This window comes from Meles meles, chromosome 3 (assembly GCF_922984935.1).
Source record: "Meles meles chromosome 3, mMelMel3.1 paternal haplotype, whole genome shotgun sequence".
In the NCBI taxonomy this organism is placed as follows: domain Eukaryota; kingdom Metazoa; phylum Chordata; class Mammalia; order Carnivora; family Mustelidae; genus Meles; species Meles meles.
The window spans coordinates 123,910,476-123,929,278 of NC_060068.1; the positions used below are offsets into that span (position 1 = coordinate 123,910,476).

General features: G+C 47.3%; 1 protein-coding gene across 1 annotated transcript in view; it reads right to left on the bottom strand.

The window, feature by feature from the left end:
* Positions 1–18,803, bottom strand: part of DOCK2 (dedicator of cytokinesis 2) — a 407,119-nt gene that overhangs the window by 7,151 nt on the left and 381,165 nt on the right. Inside the window, exons 42-46 of the mRNA XM_046000057.1 lie at positions 15,225–15,306; positions 13,948–14,032; positions 13,064–13,150; positions 6,978–7,154; positions 5,475–5,558 (exon numbers count right to left, since the gene is read on the bottom strand). Coding sequence (XP_045856013.1) covers positions 5,475–5,558; positions 6,978–7,154; positions 13,064–13,150; positions 13,948–14,032; positions 15,225–15,306 — 515 coding nt within the window. The remainder of the gene's footprint in view (positions 1–5,474; positions 5,559–6,977; positions 7,155–13,063; positions 13,151–13,947; positions 14,033–15,224; positions 15,307–18,803) is intronic.

Consider the following 18,803-nt stretch of genomic DNA (forward strand, 5'->3'; position numbering starts at 1 on the left):
GAACTTGTGGAGGGCACCAGGGCCTCTGAGACCTTCACACAGAGTCGGCAGACCTGGGGAATGGGCAAGCTGCAGCCCTGGGATTGGCTCTAGAAGGCGAGAAACCCCTCCAGCCACCCTTGCCACCTAGGAGGGTCAGACCTGCCCTAGAGGCTGTATGTTTAGGAAAGTCTACTGAGGGGCAGACTGTGGGGCGAATGGGGAGGAAGCTCGGTGACGCTCACATAAAGTTTGCCCAAGAAGCTCTGGGCAATGCAAAGCGAAAGGATGGATGAATGTCAGAAGCTAGCGGATAAAAGGAAAGAAGGGATGCAAGGAAAAGGAGGAGGGACTCAGCTTCATCTTATAACATGGGAGGTCTGGGGATACCTTATGTGGCTGCTGAAAAAGATAGGGAAGTGTTAATACACTAAGGTACTAGCCAATAAGGAATTTTCAAAGTGATGTAAAATCCTTGGGAAGATGGGGGAGGATGAGGTGACGGATGTGAGGGAGTTAAACTCACTCATCAACAAAGGAAGTCAGTGGGCTTCTGCCTCAATGGTGGCAAGAAGCAAGAATAGCCGAGCCACAGTGGCCCCGCTAGAAGGAACGCTGACAGTGTGGCCCCAGTGGGACATAACTAGGGGTACGAAGAATATAGATTTTGAGGAAAAGAAAATAAACATTTCCTAAAGGACACTACTGGCTCCTTCTCTGGGAGATAGCTCTAAAGGCACAAGGTGAATGAGAAACTGAAATCTTATCTGACTTTCACCATGTCCAGTGGATGAAGGACGGCAAGTGACCTCCCGGAGCAGAGGAGGGAGTTAGTGATAAGAAGAGGCCAATCTGCCTCTAGGAACTCATGAGGGCCTTAGCGATGGGAGGCAGCAGGTACCCAGAAAAGGGGGTGACTTGAGGAGCTGAACACAGAGGGATAAGTTGAAATTCTGTGCCAGGAGCAGTGAGAGCTCCAGGTCTGTGCTACTTCACCTTGTGGCCAAGGGTTGTATATTCCCATTTCCCCTAGAAGAAGGAGCTTATCCTCTAGAATAATTAGAACAAGGAGCACTGGGCTTGAAGGCCCCAGGCACAATGGGGGCAGGGATGAGGAGCCAGATTGGAAATGGGGGTTGAAAGGGAAATCTGCCTACCGATGGAAGCCCTCCACCCCTCAGGTCCCAGATTCCAGCAGCATCGTTGCCGGGATTATCTTTCCTATGTTTGAGAGGTGTGTGGCTGGAGAAAGGGAATGGCCCATTATACAGACATCTGCGGGTCACTCAGTTACCACATAGTGATGCCATCTTGCTGAGAAAGCCACCACCCATGTACACAGAGTTTCACTTAGGTCTTTCATGCCTCTGTCTATGAAGATCACCAAACATTGAAGGAGGTTCCAATATGAAAGACAGAGATCAGAACCAACAGAGAGGAAGGAAAGCAGAAAGGAAAAAAGAAAAAAAAAAAAGGGAGGAAGGGAAGCAGGGAGGAACACATGAACTAACTTGGAAAAAACAGGGAGGATAAAGAGCACCTAAGAAAACAGTATTTTAAAGAGTTTAATGAGTATATAGAAACAGAAAAGATCCTCCATCCATGAAATAAGACAAAAATTTTATATAAAAAAGAGGAATAATAATAGAAATCCCACATATAAAAACTAATAGGATAAATATAGTTGAAGAATGGGCTTACAACACTAACAAAGACAGGAAATCAATTATCTAGGCAGCCATCTCAAAATTTTAGTAAAAGAACAGCAAATTAAATCCAACAAGAGTGAAAGGAAGGACATAATAAAGGTGAGAGTAGGTGTGGATAACAAAGGAAACAACTTACAGCAGAGAGGATTGAGGAAGCCAAAGCTGATTCTTTGGAAAACTATTTCTTCACATCCAGTAGGGCCAAAGCTGCCTGACCTGGAAATCCCAGTACTAGACACATACTGAGGGAAGTGAGTGGTTATGTTCACCAAAAGACATAAACAAGAATGTTCATTGCAACTGTATTCATACTACACAAAACCTGAGAGCAGCCCAAATGTCCACCAACAAGGGAATGGATAAATAAATTGTTATGTTATCGGTATGTCGTACATTCATGGAATGGATGAGGGAAATTAAAAAAAAAAACCATAGACCTCTTACATATGCGACAACCTGGTTGAATCTCAAAGGCATTGTGTTGACCAAAAGAAGCCAGACACACAGTAGTCCATACTGTACAGTAATACATGCGTATAATACCAATTACATGAAATTCAAGACCAGGCCAAACTAAACTGTGCTGATTGAAGTTTGGCGGTATCTACCAGAGCTAGATACTCCATACTATAACCAACTCCGTGCCTAGGTACACACCCGTCAGAATTTATGCATATGTGTGCCCCAAAGACATCTATAAAGACGTTTGGAGCAGCATTCCTTGTAATAGCCCCAAACTACAATCAACCTAAATCTCCATCAGTTGAAAAAGAAATAAATATGTTTTGGTAGCATCACACAATCCAGCTGTACAGACCATATTATACATCAGTGAAAATGGAAGAATGATGGCTATGTACAAGATGAGTGAATTTTACAAACATAGCATTGAGCAAATACGTTAGACCCGAAGCATGTATACTGCATGGCCTCATTTGTATTACAGGCCAAAAATAAGCAAAAGTAAACTCTGGTGTTTAGGAGTGAGTGCTTGAGTGGTCAAAAACTTTTTTTATTTTTAATTTTTTTTAAGATTTTATTTATTTATTTGACAGGCAGAGAGGCAGGCAGAGAGAGAGGGGGAAGCAGACTCCCCACTGAGCAGAAAACCCAACACGAGGCTCCATACCAGGACCCTGGGATCATGACCTGAGCCGAAGGCAGAGGCTTTAACCCACTGAGCCACCCAGGTGCCCCTAAAAATTATTTTTAAAGGAGCTAGGAAATGATTACTGTGAAAGCGGGACTGTGGTCAGTCTTGGGGAAAACTAACAATGACTACAAGCGAGGCTTTAGACACAAGCGGGCTTCTGGGCTCTGCTTCATCCAGTAGGTGGTCATATGGGTGTACACTTTGTGATAAATCAACATGCTGCCTATTTTTGCTATGTGTACTTTTCTGTATGTAATATCTCACAGCATGTTTAAAAGATGAATTCACTGTAGACATCTGTCCATGCTGATAAATATAGAGAAAAATCTTTACAAGAAAAAAATTAAGAAGCAATCAATCTTGAGATCTGTGCAATCTTGAACACAAAAAAGTACTTGGAAAGCTTTGGCTTTTGTTGTATTACTAGACTAGGCACAAGAGATTCCCCTTTGAAATCCAAAGTTCTCGGGCTTTGAGAAAAATCCAAAGTGTATCTGGCTTTGTGAAACTAAGATCCAATTTAGAATTAAGCTCTAAGAGGTCAGGGAACAGGCCTAATTTTGTCCAGCACTATTTCTGTTGCTGGGCACATAGTAGGATCTCAATAAATACAAGGTATAAGAATGAATGGACAGAAGGACCAGGAAGAGCTAATTCGCTGTATGTAATATTGTTACAAGGCTGCCTTCACCATGGCAGGGTACCATCTTCTGAGTGTTAAGTGCCCATGGTTAGGGGGTCTGGACTCTGAGTGGGAGGAACACGGCCCCCTTGCTGGGGAGGGGTTGGCTACCAGGTCAGGAGTGGGCTTCTGTAACATGGTGGCTTGTTGGGGGCGGGGTGGAAGAGGTAAGGAATGTGTTATGGAGAAAGTGGCCACTAGAGGCCGCTGTCTGAAGAAGGCAAGTTAATTGCTCTTAAAAGCTGTAACAGCTAATAGACACTTCCAAAGTCTCCCTTCTTTTTAATGTCCCTCCATTAGCTCCAAGACTCTGATAGAATTCTTTAAGAAGGTACAGCCTGGCACTAGCTATGCTGTGAGGCTGAGGTTCCTGCTTTGGGTGTGGTGGACACAACATGGAAGATGAATTACCAGGTGATAAGACCGGGTGGAGAGGCCCAGGGCAGTGATACTGATTGAGAATTGACACCCAACAACCAAACAAATGTGTGCGGTGTGCTAGCCCTCCCTGGGGCATCCCAGAAATAACCCAGTCAAAGCCAGGCCTTCCTGATTGCCAGGTTGGGGGTGGTGAGGGGGACTATCATTCTTTGAGTATTAAAGGGCATGATGACCTCCGGAAGCTGGGGATCTTGGGGAAGTTTGTGTTTCACAGGTGGCACAAGGTAAGAAGGGAGAGAAAATTCCAGACACACACAATGCTCTCAGGAAACCGTGTCTGTGCAGCACTTGCTGTTTCATTTTTAAAGCCTTGTTTTGCATAAATTGGCAGAGGCAGAGAAGGACCTGAATTAGGAATCCTTATTTTAAGAAAAGAGGCTGCACCCAATGCTTCTCATTCCCTGATTTCCCTAGAGTAACAAAAACTCCCTACCACAATAGCTTGCTTTTCTTTGCATGGTGACTGGCAAGAAGGAAGGGAGGGAGGGAGGGAGGACAGGCAGCTGCAAACTGTGGCCCCCTGCTCCATGCCTCCCTCCAGCTCCTGCCCTCTGGAGCCCACCTGGCATTCTGGGAGCTGAGTGGTCCCTGCAGAGCAGGTTCATGTTCAAGGACCAAGGACAGGGAGTTTTATCCTTTGAAGGCTTCTGGGGGTGGGGAGACCTGGTGGACTGTTTCTTCTCTGGGGAGTAGGAGAGAGGGGGAGAGATAAATAAAGGGAAAGAGAAGGAGGGAGAGAAAACACAGGAGAGGGACCCAGAGAAAGGCAGGGAGAAGGAGGGAAGTGGAGAGAGTAGGATGTGAGGGGCAGAGGGAGGCAAAAGAGAGAGGAGGGGTAGAAGCAAGGAAGGTGTGAGAGAGAAGGAGGAAGGGACAGATGCACAGGAAGACAGAGACTAAAGGAGAGCTTGGAGGGAGGAGACGGGGTGCAGGGAGAGAAGGGGTAGAGGAGAGATGAAGACAAGCAGGGTGGTAGGAAGGACAGAGCCTTCCAAGTTTTCTAGCTTGACTTCTGGGGGTGCAGAATGCAGGCTCTTTGACCAAAAACCCACCAAATGAAGGCCTCAGGTATTTTCCAAACCTGATAATTCATCCGAGCCTTATCTGCAACAAACTGGGCCAGCTTTAGGAGGTGGGGGTGGGGGCCAAATCTTCAGTTACCTGATTGGCGTGTGCCAGGCAGGGGGCCTGGCTTTTGTTTCAGTCCCACTGGGGAAAGTCACCTCTCTGAATTCCACATGCATTCGATAAGGCCATCTTAGAAACATGCAGCAGAGCACAGCTGCCCAGCACCTGTGAGGCACCCCAGGGTGCAGGGCCCCCAATCCCAGCTCCAGGGCAGGCCTGCCCATGGGAGATATGGATTCAGAAGAAGGGTGGAAAGTCAAGGGACCGGACAAGAGGTTAAATGAGGCCATGCCAGCCTGAGACTAGCCGGCAGAGGGGAAGGGAGCAGGGAGAGGACAGGACAGAGACGGGGTGACCCAGCCCCAGTCCAGCTATGCTTTACCTGCCACGCGATCAGGTCCTTGAGGCGGCTCAGTTTTTCCTGGTCCTCTGGGTGATCCCTTGTGTACTCCTCTGTAAAAAAGGCCTGGGGAGGACAGGCAGGAATTTGGGGTTTCCTGTTCACGTGGCGTGGACCCCACAAGCAACCTCTCTGTTACTGGGAAAGGACACCGTTGGAGGGGGCATGAGGTCACGTGTTTTTGAATGGGGCAGGGCCCTGTAGGCATGGACTTTGTTTCTTCTTCCTGGAGGCTCAGATCAGAACCCACTGGACAAGGGCCACAAATCCCAGTGAAGCTGTTCTCCAAGTCTCCCTGGAGCAGAAGCATCAGCAACACTTGGGAATTTGTCAGACATGTGAATTCTTGGATGCCACCCAGACCTACTGAATCAGAACCTCTTGGGGGAGGGGGGAGTGGAGGAAGAAGCCCTGCATGGGATTCTGATGCTCCTTCAAGTTTTTGAGCATTGCTCCAGGGAAAAGAACTCAGGAAGGCATCCCCCCAGGGATTCTCCCGCTCCCCTGACCACCTCCCTTACTGTGTGTGCCCCAGGCAGCTGCTAGCTCTTTCTGGACTTAGGTCCTCGGTGTGTATGCCCATACACAGATTTGTGTTATCACTCCTCAAGGCTGAACAAAGCCTTACTGATGATGACTAACGGGATATCCAAGAGCAGCTAGAAGGGCTGCTTGAGTGACTGAAATGACTGTCCCTAAATTATACCACTGCATTGTATTCTTAGTCTTACATCAGCGGGGGACATAGAAAAGATAAATGGGGAATCCATTATGAGATGTATTAGAATGAAGAGTCCTTTTTCCCCTCTGTGCCATTAATGTATGGACTAGGTAAAAGCCAGATAAAGCCTCTTTATTCTACTTCAATGCTGGGAAAAGCTATGTCTCTCTACTGAGAAATTGGTATTCCCCCAACGGAAAATGTGACTTATGTAACTATTGGCTTTTCTCTTTTTGCCACAGGCACCAGGAGGCTCAACATAAAATCTGTGGCTAAAATGTGTGGGCATCTCTGGAGAGACTTTACGACTCGGATGCCTAGATTATAACTCCCATTTTGGAGTTGATCTCCTAGCCTTTCTATATGTTCACATAATCTGGGTTTCATTTCTTTCCATTTGTAGAGATCATCTCGATCAACTGTGGAAGATACGGGGTCACACAGGTGGTGTGTGCTTTGATGTGTGGCTCCTGTGCTTCTGTAATCTGGCCCTGATCCAGAGCCTTTCCCCAAGGGAGGTGCGGGGGTGTGGCCAGTGGAATAGGGGATCCTGGTGACCCCTCCTCCTTCCTGCCTCAGCAGAATGGGGCACTGAGAGAGGGAAGGTGTTTGAGGTCCCACCAAGCTGAAGTGTCCCTTCGGGGGACACACAGCCATAGTAAGACAGTGACCTTCAGTTATATCTGCCCCTTGGGTCCTCCTGCCACTGCTCTGTGGCCTCGGTGGTGGTGGTGGTAGAGTGGCTGGTGTGTGGAAGCCCTCACCTTCTCATACTTGGCGAACCCTCCCATGACAGCGGGGTCCACGATCCCGTTCAGGAGCATGGAGAGCGGGTTAATGGGGAGGCTTTCATCACTCTGGTACTGGTTGATCATCATCAGAATCTTCTCGTTGGCTGTGGACATGGTTTCGATGGCATTCTCCAGAGGGCTAATTGTGGTCTGTTGAAAACGAGATCATCAGGAAGAAAGGGCCTTAGCAGGTTGCTTTAAAAAGATATTATTATTGGTATTGATTTCATCTGGGGTTGGAATTCAAATGAGGCAATGTACCCCCAAGGGGCTGTAACAGGCTCTTGTTATAATCAGTGAGCTCTAGGGGCTGTCTCCTGTCTGGGGAAAGGTGGGCTAACTTTCTGCTTACTGAGAAAGGCATTTCCCTGGGGAGGAAGAGGCAGGAAATCTCAGGCACTTGCTGGGGTTTCAGAGGCCAGGTATGCTCCAAGGAAATACTATTTCTTTCCTTCCTTCCTGCATGCCTTCCTGCATGCCTGCCTGCCTGCCTGCCTGCCTGCCTGCCTGCCTTCCTTCCTTCCTTCCTTCCTTCCTTCCTTCCTTCCTTCCTTCTTCCTTTTTAGATTTTTATTTCTTTATTTGACAGAGAGGCACAGAGACAGAGGGAACACAAGCACAGGGAGTGGGAGAGGGAGAAGCAGGCTTCCTGGCGAGCAGGGAGCCCAGATGCGGGGCTCAATCCGAGAACCCTGGGACCTGAGCCGAACGACTCAGCCACAACTGAGCCACCCAGGCGCCCCAGGGTTCTCTCTTCTTACTACCTGGGCAAAACATGCTCCAATTCAGCCCTTCCTGTTGTGCAGCTACCGTGTGTGAGTTACCATCTGTGTGGGCATCTGGCGATCTGATCACCAGGCCCATAGTAGGTCCTAAGTTTGGTTGTTGTATAAAAGGTCACTGCTCCAAACTGGACTCAATACAGTTGAGAGGATCAAACAAAACCCCTTTCCAACACCTCTCAGAAAGCAATATGAACAGAGTGCCATAAAATGGGAACTGGCAAAACAGGGTGGTTTTCAAAAGATGGGACCTGGAATACAAAATGAAGCCAGGGGTCTGCACGCTTTTTCTGTGGAAGGGCCAGACGGTAAATATTTTAGGCTCTGAGCCAAGGACACAACCTGCTATTGCAGGGAGAAAGGGGAAACAGGCAGTCTGTGAATGAATGAGCTTGGTTGTTACAATAGAGCTATTTACCAAAACAGGTGTCAGTGGGGTTCAGCCCATAAGCCAGAGTCTGTGGACCCTGAAAGTGAACAAATTGAAACTGAGTATAAATCTCAGCTCTGCTATTTTTTTCTAGCTGTGTAACCTTGGGCAAGTTTTCTAACCCTTCTGAGCCTCGGTTGACTCTAGTAAAATAAGTACAGAGGATAAGAAAACCTACTTCAGAGAGCGGCTGGGAGCCACTGTTACTAATGCTTGGGGGTGTGAGGACAGAGGCCAGCAGTTGTCCTTAAGAAGATAAGTCTTGCCGGCAGGGCCCAGTAGAGGCTGGAGAGAAGCGTCGAGTAACTGGGGAAGACTTCTTGGAAGTAGGGACGCTACACTGTATCATCTGTGACATGATGATGATATAGCTCCTGTCTCACTAGGTATGTAGCAAAGATTGTTTGAGATAATATGACACTCGACTCACAGCAGAGTTCTCGAAAAGTCGGCACCTGCTAATTGTTATAACCATCATTGTGAGGACAGACCAGCCTCTACAGCCATGCTCTTGGTCATCTCTTTGAACCATTTCCTCAGATCTCTGAGATCCTAGCCTCCGCACCCCTTGTTTCTGGACACTTTTGAGGATTGCTTCTCTCTGTGGTACCAAGGCCCCAGGAGTAGACTCTACCTCTGTTTCCTTCTGCCCCCTGCTGCATTCACACAAACACACGCAAACATGCACACACACCCACGCTCACACACACATGTGCACATATACAAAGAGGGAAATGAACTTCCGGGGAAGGCTGCTCTGGATGGTGGGGGCTGCAGTCCTTAGGCCACAAGCTGCAACCCATGGTCCCATTTCAGGCAAGCACACAGACCACCCCCGCAGGGACTTTACAAAGCCGAGGTCTAGACTTAGTTCTAAGGAAAATCTATCACCACCACGTGGATCGAGCCCAGCACCACACCTGGATTTCCACAATGGCCTGGCATGTCTGAAACACGCAGGCTTTAAGGAGAGTTATTAAAAATGGAAAGTCCTATTGATTGGCTTTTTTCCTCATTTCTGAAGCTATTTTTGAATCTCTAAGTCTTTAACCTCATTATAGCCATCAGGAACAGAGAATGAGAATGAAAATTCTTTTGGTTTTTCACCTACAACTGAGCATATAGATCTCAGCAGAGTTATGGGGGTTCTGCATTTGGTGGGAGGCCTGGATGTCAGGGGCTGATAACAGGAATAAAAGCAATCATCATGCTAATGGGATCGGCTCCGTTTACTGATTGCCTCCAAGGTGTCAGCCCATGCTGGGTTTACACCACAACGGGGAGCTCTTCTTTTGTTCCCTGGACAGCAGGGGTCCCTTGCCCCAGGACTGATGGCAGCAGAGCTGGGAGGGAATTGGGGGAGGGGTTCCTGATTTTAAAGGGAGCTTCTCTGACCACAGCTGGCTCACTCTGCTACCAAACTTGCCTTATTACTGGTTGTTAGGACTTAGTCAAGTCCTCGGGTCTCCGGCCCCTTTTCTAACCTGAAGCTCAGTTTCTTTTTAAGCAGTACAAGTATATAATGCTTGCCCAAGGCGCTGTGAGGGGAAACTAAATTATGAGGGAGCAAATCCTTTGGGAACATTTTTAAGGGGGAGAAATGCTGGCGGAAAGATGAAGTGATGGTAATCCCTTGCAATCAAGTGGCATTTCATAGTCTTCAAGGGCGTGTCCCTCTTTTTCCCTCTTTTTTTTTTTTTAAGATTTTATTTATTTATTTGACAGAGGGAGACACAGCGAGAGATGGAACACAAGCAGGCGAGTGGGAGAGGGAGAAGCAGGCTTCATGCCAAGCAGGGAGCCCGATGCAGGGCTCCATCCCAGGACCCTGGGATCATGACCTGAGCTGAAGGCAGTCGCTTAACCAACTGAGCCACCCAGGCGGCCCAGGTGTTTCCCTCCTATCACCCTCCTAAATCTTCTTACAAATCCCATGAACCACACAAAACAGGCTAAGTTATTATTACAGTTTACTCCTACCTGATCACTTGAACAGTTCAGGTCCCACTCTGGGCTTCAGAGTCTTTATAAGCCAGTAACGGGACTAGACAAGAACCAGATGTGGGTTTGCACACTGGAGACCCGTAGGCCAAACTGGGCCTCTCATTTAGCCCAGACACAAGTTCTCCTGTTTTAAAGACGTAGTTCAACCAGAGGGAGCTTGCCACAGCTTAGGCCACACCCTGCTGTCTTAATGTGACGATTTCACATATTTATAGTATCTTCCTGGGTTAGGAAGGTTTTTGATTTTATAGTCTCTTGGACTAAATGACCTCTACAGTGCCTTTCAGCTCTGAAATTCCATAGTTTTTCAATCTCTGTCTTACAGGTAATGAAAGCTAAGGCTCAGAGATATACAGTGTTTGTTGGACAAATACAGCTTGTTAACATTCCAGCTGGAAGGGGGTCTCCGCGCCCCTCGTAAAGACTGCATGTTCCCAGGGCCATGAACAAGGAAAGAACCCTCAATTCACAGAACTGACATTGGAATTCTATCGAGTCATGACAATTCATGCAAGAAACAACCAAAAACAAGATACCAATTCATATAAGATAGAAACAGATTTTTAGAAATGAACTCACTCTGCAGGCATGAAATTTTTATGTCTGAGACATCCTCAAGTTCTTGGTAACTCAACTGAGGGTGGCTATTAGAGGTAGTTCACTCCGATCAACTTTTTGGATGTTTCCCAAACCCCTTCTCTCGGAAGGCATCCACATAAATGAAGCAAAACAACAGGTTGACTCTTTCCTAACTTCACACTCTTGAGTTCACAAAACAAGATATCCAGCTCAGATATTAAGGGTTTCTGCTGATTCACTGAGTGATTGATTGATGGCTTTACCCAACCCAACTAAATTACCTAAATTACCTAAATAATCTTGAGCACCAATTATGTGCCAGAGACAAATTTTTGCACTCAGAGATAGGGTAGGGAACAAAATAGACAAAAATCTCTCTTCCTGGAACTTATATTCTAATATGTTATTATGTTTAAAATTGTAGATATTAAAAATGAGCGTATAGGCAAATTATGTAGTCCATTAGGGGGTGATGGGTGCTTTGAGGAGAAACACCCCAGAGGGGTTGGTGGGCAGTGCGGATGACATGGAGTACAGCGGGAACTCCCTCAGTCTGTCCACAACCTAGCTGGAGCAGAGAGTTCCACCGAGGGATAAGACACAGCCAGAGCCAATGGGTGGAGGCTACATTTTAGCAGAAAGTTTCTGATTCCTCGCCTCAAAAATGGGAATAGTTCTTACTATGCTCTTGCATATATGTCACAGGGTTTTTTGAAGATTAGATGGGATAATGCCGTAAAGCCTTTGATCCCCTGCCTGGGACACCTGTCAAAGCTTATCATTTACCAATGTGTCCCCTGAGTAAAGATGAACAGTTTTTTCTTCCCAGGGTGCTGCTGACATCGGGATGGGCGGGGGATACCTTCAGGAAGCAGAGAGTGAATCTGGTCCAGATGTCTGAGATAGGAGGTGAAAATCAAATCCCACTTCTTTCACGAAAGCTTAAATAACCCACAAACTCACACAGTACATCGAATTCCTCATCTGTGAAATGGGAGAATAAGAATATCTACTTTGCCGTACTGTGGAGGGGCTTACATGAGATCATGCCTGTGAGCAGTTTAGCACATGCTTGATAAGAGTTTGCTGATGGCGTCGTCGTTATGATATTTTCCCTAAGGTCTAGGCCCAGCCTGTGAAAAGGAGATCGGAGAGCCATCAAGCCGCTGGGGGACAGTAGTGGCTAGAGTGGGATGGTCTCAAGCTGATACTACAGTAACTTGACAATGTCAGCCAGAACTTGTCCCTTCTCTGCCCAAGGCTCCAGGTCACTCAGTGGAAAAGCTAAAGTCCTTATGGTGGCCAACGAGGTCCTACAGGATCTGGTGTCAGGCTCCAACTACTCAGCCTCACTTGCCCTGAATCAGACACAAGCATGTTCTGTCCCCAGGGCCTGCGCCCTTGTTGGTCCCACTGCTAAAATGTCCTGGTCTGTAATATCTGCGTGGACCACACCCTCCCTTCCACCAGGCCTTCTCTGGCCACCCCATTTAACACAGCAGCACTCCGCCGGCACCTTTCTTTTATTGTTCCGCATCCTGGTTATCACCATGACATTATTCTACTTATTTCGGCTTTTCAGTATGTCATCCCTGCTAGAATGTAAGCTCCACTGGAAAATCTCTAGGTGCTCGACATGGGTTGGGTACTCATTAAATATTAAGTGAATAAACGAACGACACCCTGAATGTGTCCCCACATTTCAAATTTCCTCACGACCACCCTGGCCATATCTTTTGTATCCTGGGACCTGCAAGATCCTTAACTGTTTAAAGACATGGAGGCCCTGAAGTGCGTTGAGAAGGAAAAAAGCATGCTCTCTCCCCACCGGGAGTTCAAACAATTGCAGTCTAGCCAGAGCTTTGGCTCTGTGGGATTTCCTCTCTCTGAGCCTCAGTTTATCCAACTATAAAATGGGTTCACAGTGGGGTTCTGCCGAGGATCCCCGAGGTGCTGCTGAGAGAGGAAGAAATGAGGGTATGACTGAGTGATGGTGTTCCAGGCCCCCCGCCTCCCCGCTGCACCCAATCACAGACGCTCCCATTCATCAGCTTAATTATCAGGTTCCGTGTAAGTTTCATTTGTGGGGGTGGGGGGGGGAACTGGTATGACGCTTAAGCGAGAAATCTGAAAGCAGGTGATCTGGATGATACCACAGGTCCCATCCTGCATTGGAATTCTAGGCTTTGAACAAAAACTTGTCACCTTCTTATAGTTAAAGGGGCTCCTGAGATTGGCTATTCCCGGAAGGCCCCGAGACTCACCTGGGACATATGAACCACCTCAAACCAGCGCAGGATCCCCGGAAGCTTGTAGGCAGTTATGAAGGAGGTTCTCTCGATCCACATCGACTGTCCCATAGGTAGGGGGCATCAAGGACAGGAAAGCAACACAGTTCATGAAAACCAGCCATCAGAGAAGTTTGGCAAGAACCCAGCCAGGCCCCCAAACCTCTCATCTGCCTAGAGACCAGATGAATGTTGCAGGACTCAGAAACCTACTCCCACATTACCCTTAAAAATTCTTTCCCAATGTGGAGTTAAAGTTGCCCCTGGATTTAGGCTTAGTAAACCTTTTCTGGGTCTCTGAATTGTCAGGATTTTTAAGCAGTACTGAATGCATCGACCTGTATTTTCTCAGGGAGGGTTCACAGTGCTACATTCTTAAAGGACCAGTGATCCCCAAAATAGGCAGAATCACAGTCTTAGGCAAAGAGCTGAGGGAAACTTAGAGCCCCCTCCTCATGCCATGGGAACAAAAGACAGATCCTAGCTGGGAAGCACACAGGAGATACTAGGGAGTGAAATCGCTGTGGCTTCTTATTACTATTTCTTGGAAGGTTTGACTTCATCAACACCCTTGCTTAGCCTGAGGGATCCTACATTCTGCAAATGCCTGAATGCCCTGTGGTTGAGAAGTGCATCTCACACGAGGCCTAGACTTGAAACTTCGTTTCAAGAAATGAAAACAAACCCAATGTAAAAGACTGGAGAATGGGTGTCACCATATCAATAGTTGTTAGTTTTATTTCTTACTGCTTTGGATGAAATGCCCTCCCATTCTGACATTGGCAGGTGCCTGCTCTGGTTGGTAAAGGTCACCCTGGGGGGAATGATCAAGGCTGCTGAAGGGGAGGGGAGATACTCACGGCAAATTCATTCTCAGGGTCGACGGTCCCTTTGCGCACAGGCCGGGAGTAGTGGAACTTTTGCACATAGTTGGATTTATAAAAGCTGCAAGGTAGGAAGAGGCAGAGGCTCCTGGTAGCATGCCAGGCTGCTGACACTGAACCTGGGCTGACCTGGTGCTGTCCGGGGAGGCTCATTACAGCAAACTTCAGGTCTGGCCATACCCTTGTTGTAGCATTTAAAATCAGGTGCTCCTTGCAAAATGATTTAGAAGCTAGACCCACTAGACTAGTCTTATGTTCTATGAGAACATAATACGCCTTAGGGTACCCAAGAGGTTGGAATTCTAGCATTAATGCACACCTGTGACCTCAACGAAGGACCTAGATATGCCTAAGGTCCTAGCCTCATGTCCCAGGAGTATCTTTTAAAGGATTTCCTTAGGTGTCCCAAGCAGCGCTCCAGCCACTCTTCCTGGATCTCTAGGGAGACTCTCACACTAGGGCCCGCAGGGCATGGTGCTAGCCATATAGTTGCTATCCTTGCTCACAGCATCTGGCTGAAGGGTGAGGGGAGGCTCAGACCCCAGTTGAGCTAGACCTCCTCAGCTTCCTGCACTGGGGTGAGGCTGCTGGGGCAGGCTGCCTCTCCCTGAAGGGATTGGCCCTTCTTCTCACAAAGTCCTCCTGCTTCCCACTGTCCTCTGCAAGCTATACTGGGAACCTGGGTCTGAGGCGGGTAAACTGGGCAGCTCAGAGGGGTGCCCCACAGACCTCCTGCCTCATGGCCTCATCCCTGACCTTGTGATGTGGTTCTGAACAAGACGAAGACCCGCCTTCAAGCTGCTTCCTCTAATGCCCCTTTATCCTAGTCAGACCACACCCGCTGTCACTACACAACCTCGACAAATGCTGAGAAGATGTCCCGTTGGAAGAACGTGCTCAGGATGAGCACTGTCCCTCTGTCCCCACCCTGTCTGTCACCTGCCCACCCCACAGTCTGGCTAGGGACTCCTTGGAACCGCTCTGTCATCTCCAGCTCAGTGTATGTCATTGCTGCTTCCTGAGGATTTGCTGTGCCTTTTTCCTCCCATCTCTGGCTTCAGCCTTTTCAAGGGCAGAGTCCAGATGGCTAATGGGGGGGCAGGTGATTCTTTCCCCAAGAGGAAAGAATCTTTCTCTGGCTAACCCAGAGAAAGAACTGGAAGGGCACCAGGGCCTATCCTGCTACTCGCTTGGCTTGGCAGCCCCATGGCATTTTCTTCCCCATCCCTCCTTCCAGGGAACTTGGGTCTTACTTTATTATCTGGTCAGGCACTGGCTTATTCTTGAATCTTGGGTGTTCATCCAAGACCGGCTGGACAGTGAAACACTGGATGTCTGGGATTCCTGCAGTTAAGGGCTCACACACCATGCTGTCGACCGCAGGGACAGTTCCAAATCCAGCAAGTCCCAGGTGAGACCTGCCAGGACAGCCCTTCTGAGGCCAGGTTTGATTGCATGACTGACCTCAGGCTGCTGGCTGCCCAGCTAGGTCCTAATGACAAGTTAGTAGTCACCCTGGTCCTTAACAGAACCACTTATCATTTGCAACCTTATCCCAGTGTTCAGTCCCTGCTAACATTTGGTTAGTGGTCCTTAATCATCATCATCATCATTCCTATATTGATGGTAATATCATCTAATGAATTTGGAGTTCTCAATCAACTGCAGAACACATTTCCCCACGGTCTCCTTGCATCTTGCCAATTCCACTGAACAGCCTTATTTATGTAAGTCATCCCCTTTTCCTAGATGAGGACATCAAAGTCAAAGAAGCCAGACTAGTTGTTGAAGGTCACACAGCTTGTGAGAAGAGGACAGAGGTTTGTATTTGGATCTGTAAATGCCCCGGCTTGGGGTTCTTTGACTCCAGACTCCAGTGTGGTCTTTTCCTAGTGGTATCCTATCACCTGGAGGCTCATTAGAGATGGGGAGTCCCAGGCCTGTCCTCAGACCTACTGAATCAGAGAAGTTTCTTAAGATCTTCAGGTGACACATATGCATCCTTAAGTTTAGGAAAAACTGCTTTAGAACACGCAAATAGATACCAGTTTGCTTTCCAAGTCTGCAAGCTTGAAAGTAACTGCGTGTGGCAGGATTGTAAGGCTGTGTCCAGGCTCAGTGGGAAACAGTTCTATGATTGATTGGTGATGCCTGACACAGGCACAGGCGATGAGAGCTTTATCTGCCTATTGTAGACCTTTATTCATTTTAAGCTGATAACAGAGCAATCCAAATAAACAAACCCAGTCATCACTGGTCCTCTTCCCTGGCTCCTGCTTCCCTTCCTCTGTCTTCCATGTCTCCTTTACTCATCTCTCTTCCTCAGGGATCCAAGTACTCTTGTAAGTCATTATGAGTGTACAAGTGGGATTAATGTCCTTGGATACACTCATCCCAGTGACCACCCAACTCCAGAAACTCTCTCCTGAACCAGAAATTTCTGCCAACTAATGAATCACAAACTCTTCTTATTGGCATTCAAATATATCATATCTAATATGATCCCAACCCATTGTCCCACCATTATCTCTGGTTACCCAAAAGATTCTTTTATGCCCTTTGCTTGAAATATTTTCTCACATCACCCCCTCTCCCTGTGAGCCCTTGAGGCAAATGTGAACTATGACAGGCTCTGTGTGCACTCCCACACACGGGTTTACCCCCAGTCAGGTGTCCCTTCCTGCCTTTGACTCTCCACAGAATTTGTCTGTACTTAGGACTCTTATCTCTCTAGTTCCCTGTCTTCTCCTCCCAAGCCCTCCCCACCACACTGTGAGCTTTCTGATGGCAGAGGCTATGATTCTTCCACACGGAAGAAATGGCTAAAATATAATTCCAAGTTAAATTCAATTGTTCCTCTCTGATAAACTCAGTCCATACTAATATGCTGGGGATTTAATTGTTTTACCTCTGGAGAATTAAATGAGAGTCCCTCAGAGAGAAAGAGAGAGAGAGAAGGAGGAGAGGAGAGGAGAGGAGAGAGAGAGAGAGAGAGAGAGAGAACCCAATGCCAAACCTCACTGGAAGGATTTCTGTAATATTCAGGAAAACTATTTTCTTTCTCAAGCCATATAGCCAACAGCCTTCTCTGAGAAGGAAACCACTTTAGTTTCCACTCTAATTCATTTATGTATTATCTATGACTGCTCTCCCTCTACAACAACAGAGTTGACTAGTTATGACACAGAGGCCACACAGCCCAGAAAGACTAAAATATTTCCTATCTGGTCCTTGACATCGAAGTTTGCTAACCCTTGTTTTAGAGAAGGTTCTAGGTAGTATTTACTGATCTTAGCAACTGGTCTTGGCCCAGGAGGGGAATCCAAACCTGTCCTGGGGAAGCTAGTGGCACTGAAGCCCTCAAATCATGATCAGGAAGACACATGGCTAGACTGTCTCACTACATGTTGAATCCATGCATGGCACTGTGACCCCAAGTTCTGGACAGGCAGAAGATGGGAGAGAGGAGACGCTCAACTAAGAGACCTTTGCTGCAGATGTCTTCCCCCACCTGATACTTAAATGAGAAGACATGAGAGGTGTCGCCCTTCCAAGCTGCTTGTCAGCTCCACTAGAGAAGGTAGGAGAGCAGAGCAATGAGGGCTCAGATTTTGGCAATAGGCAGACATGAGTTCAAATCCCAACTCTATCGGTTCCCAGGACCTTGTGCAAGCTGCTTACATTTTTTTGAGCCTTGGTTTTCTTATTTGCAAAATACAGAGAGTCATACTCCCCAACTCACAGGATTGCTATAAGGATAAAATGAAACAATGCATGAAAAATGCCTGGTATATGGTGAACAGTTAATAAAGAACATTCTCTTCGTGAATCTTGATGGAAGTGATGGCATTATAGAAAGAATACAGACTTTGAAACAAATCCTGGAGTTCAGATCTCATCTCCATCACTAACTAGCTTTGTGTCCCCTAGGAAAACTACTTTATCTCTCTGCCCTTCACATTCCATCCTTATGAACTAGGACAAAAATAATACCCATCTTATAGAGTTTTATGGGTATTAAGGAAATAATGTTTACAAAGCATTCATTTTCATGCATGGCATGAAGAGGACATTTAGCGAATGTCAACCCTTTATCCTTTTCCACGTGATTCCTGGCACTGAGTCAGTCCCACAGATGATGAGACGGCCATGTAACACATGCTCTCCCTCCACCCCAGGCTACAAGACTGCAGAGCTAGTCCACACCACAAGTCCACTCAAGAAGGGCCTCAGTACTAATCTATCTCCACTCTAACCTAAACTGCATTTGTAACCAGGCAGCCCCAGGACTAGTTGCACTTCCTCTTGCAAATACCATGGTAGAGAAGGCATGAAGGGCAGGTGAGCATAATGAAAAGGTTACAGATGCATATTTATCACCCAAGGGAAAAATATTTGGATTAAGGTTCGGCAGACTTAGCAGACCAGCCATGCGACTTGTCAACCCCATTTTAAAAGCTGTAACTTAATTTTTGCTACGGGGTGCAGTGCGGGGAGCCAGTGTGGGTGAGCGCCTCTCCACTCAGCTGTCTGCCTGATCCTCGGGTTCATACGCTCTCTGCCCCTGGGAGTCCTGTTTCCTGCTCCGTGTCACCTCCAGGCCCTACGAACACCACCGACTACCCAACCTTACTGGAATCGTCTCATGTTTCCTATGCCCTCCTCTGTGGACTCCAATGAGCTGGCTCCCTCCCTGTGTCCTTCCTTCCTTCTTGTCTCTATTTGTCTCTCTCTCTTTGCTTTCTCTCTTATTCCCCTTGTCTTTGTATTAATCCAGAAGGAATTTCTCAGTGTCAGCTTTGTGCACCAGGACAGGCTGAGGGAGGGGGTAC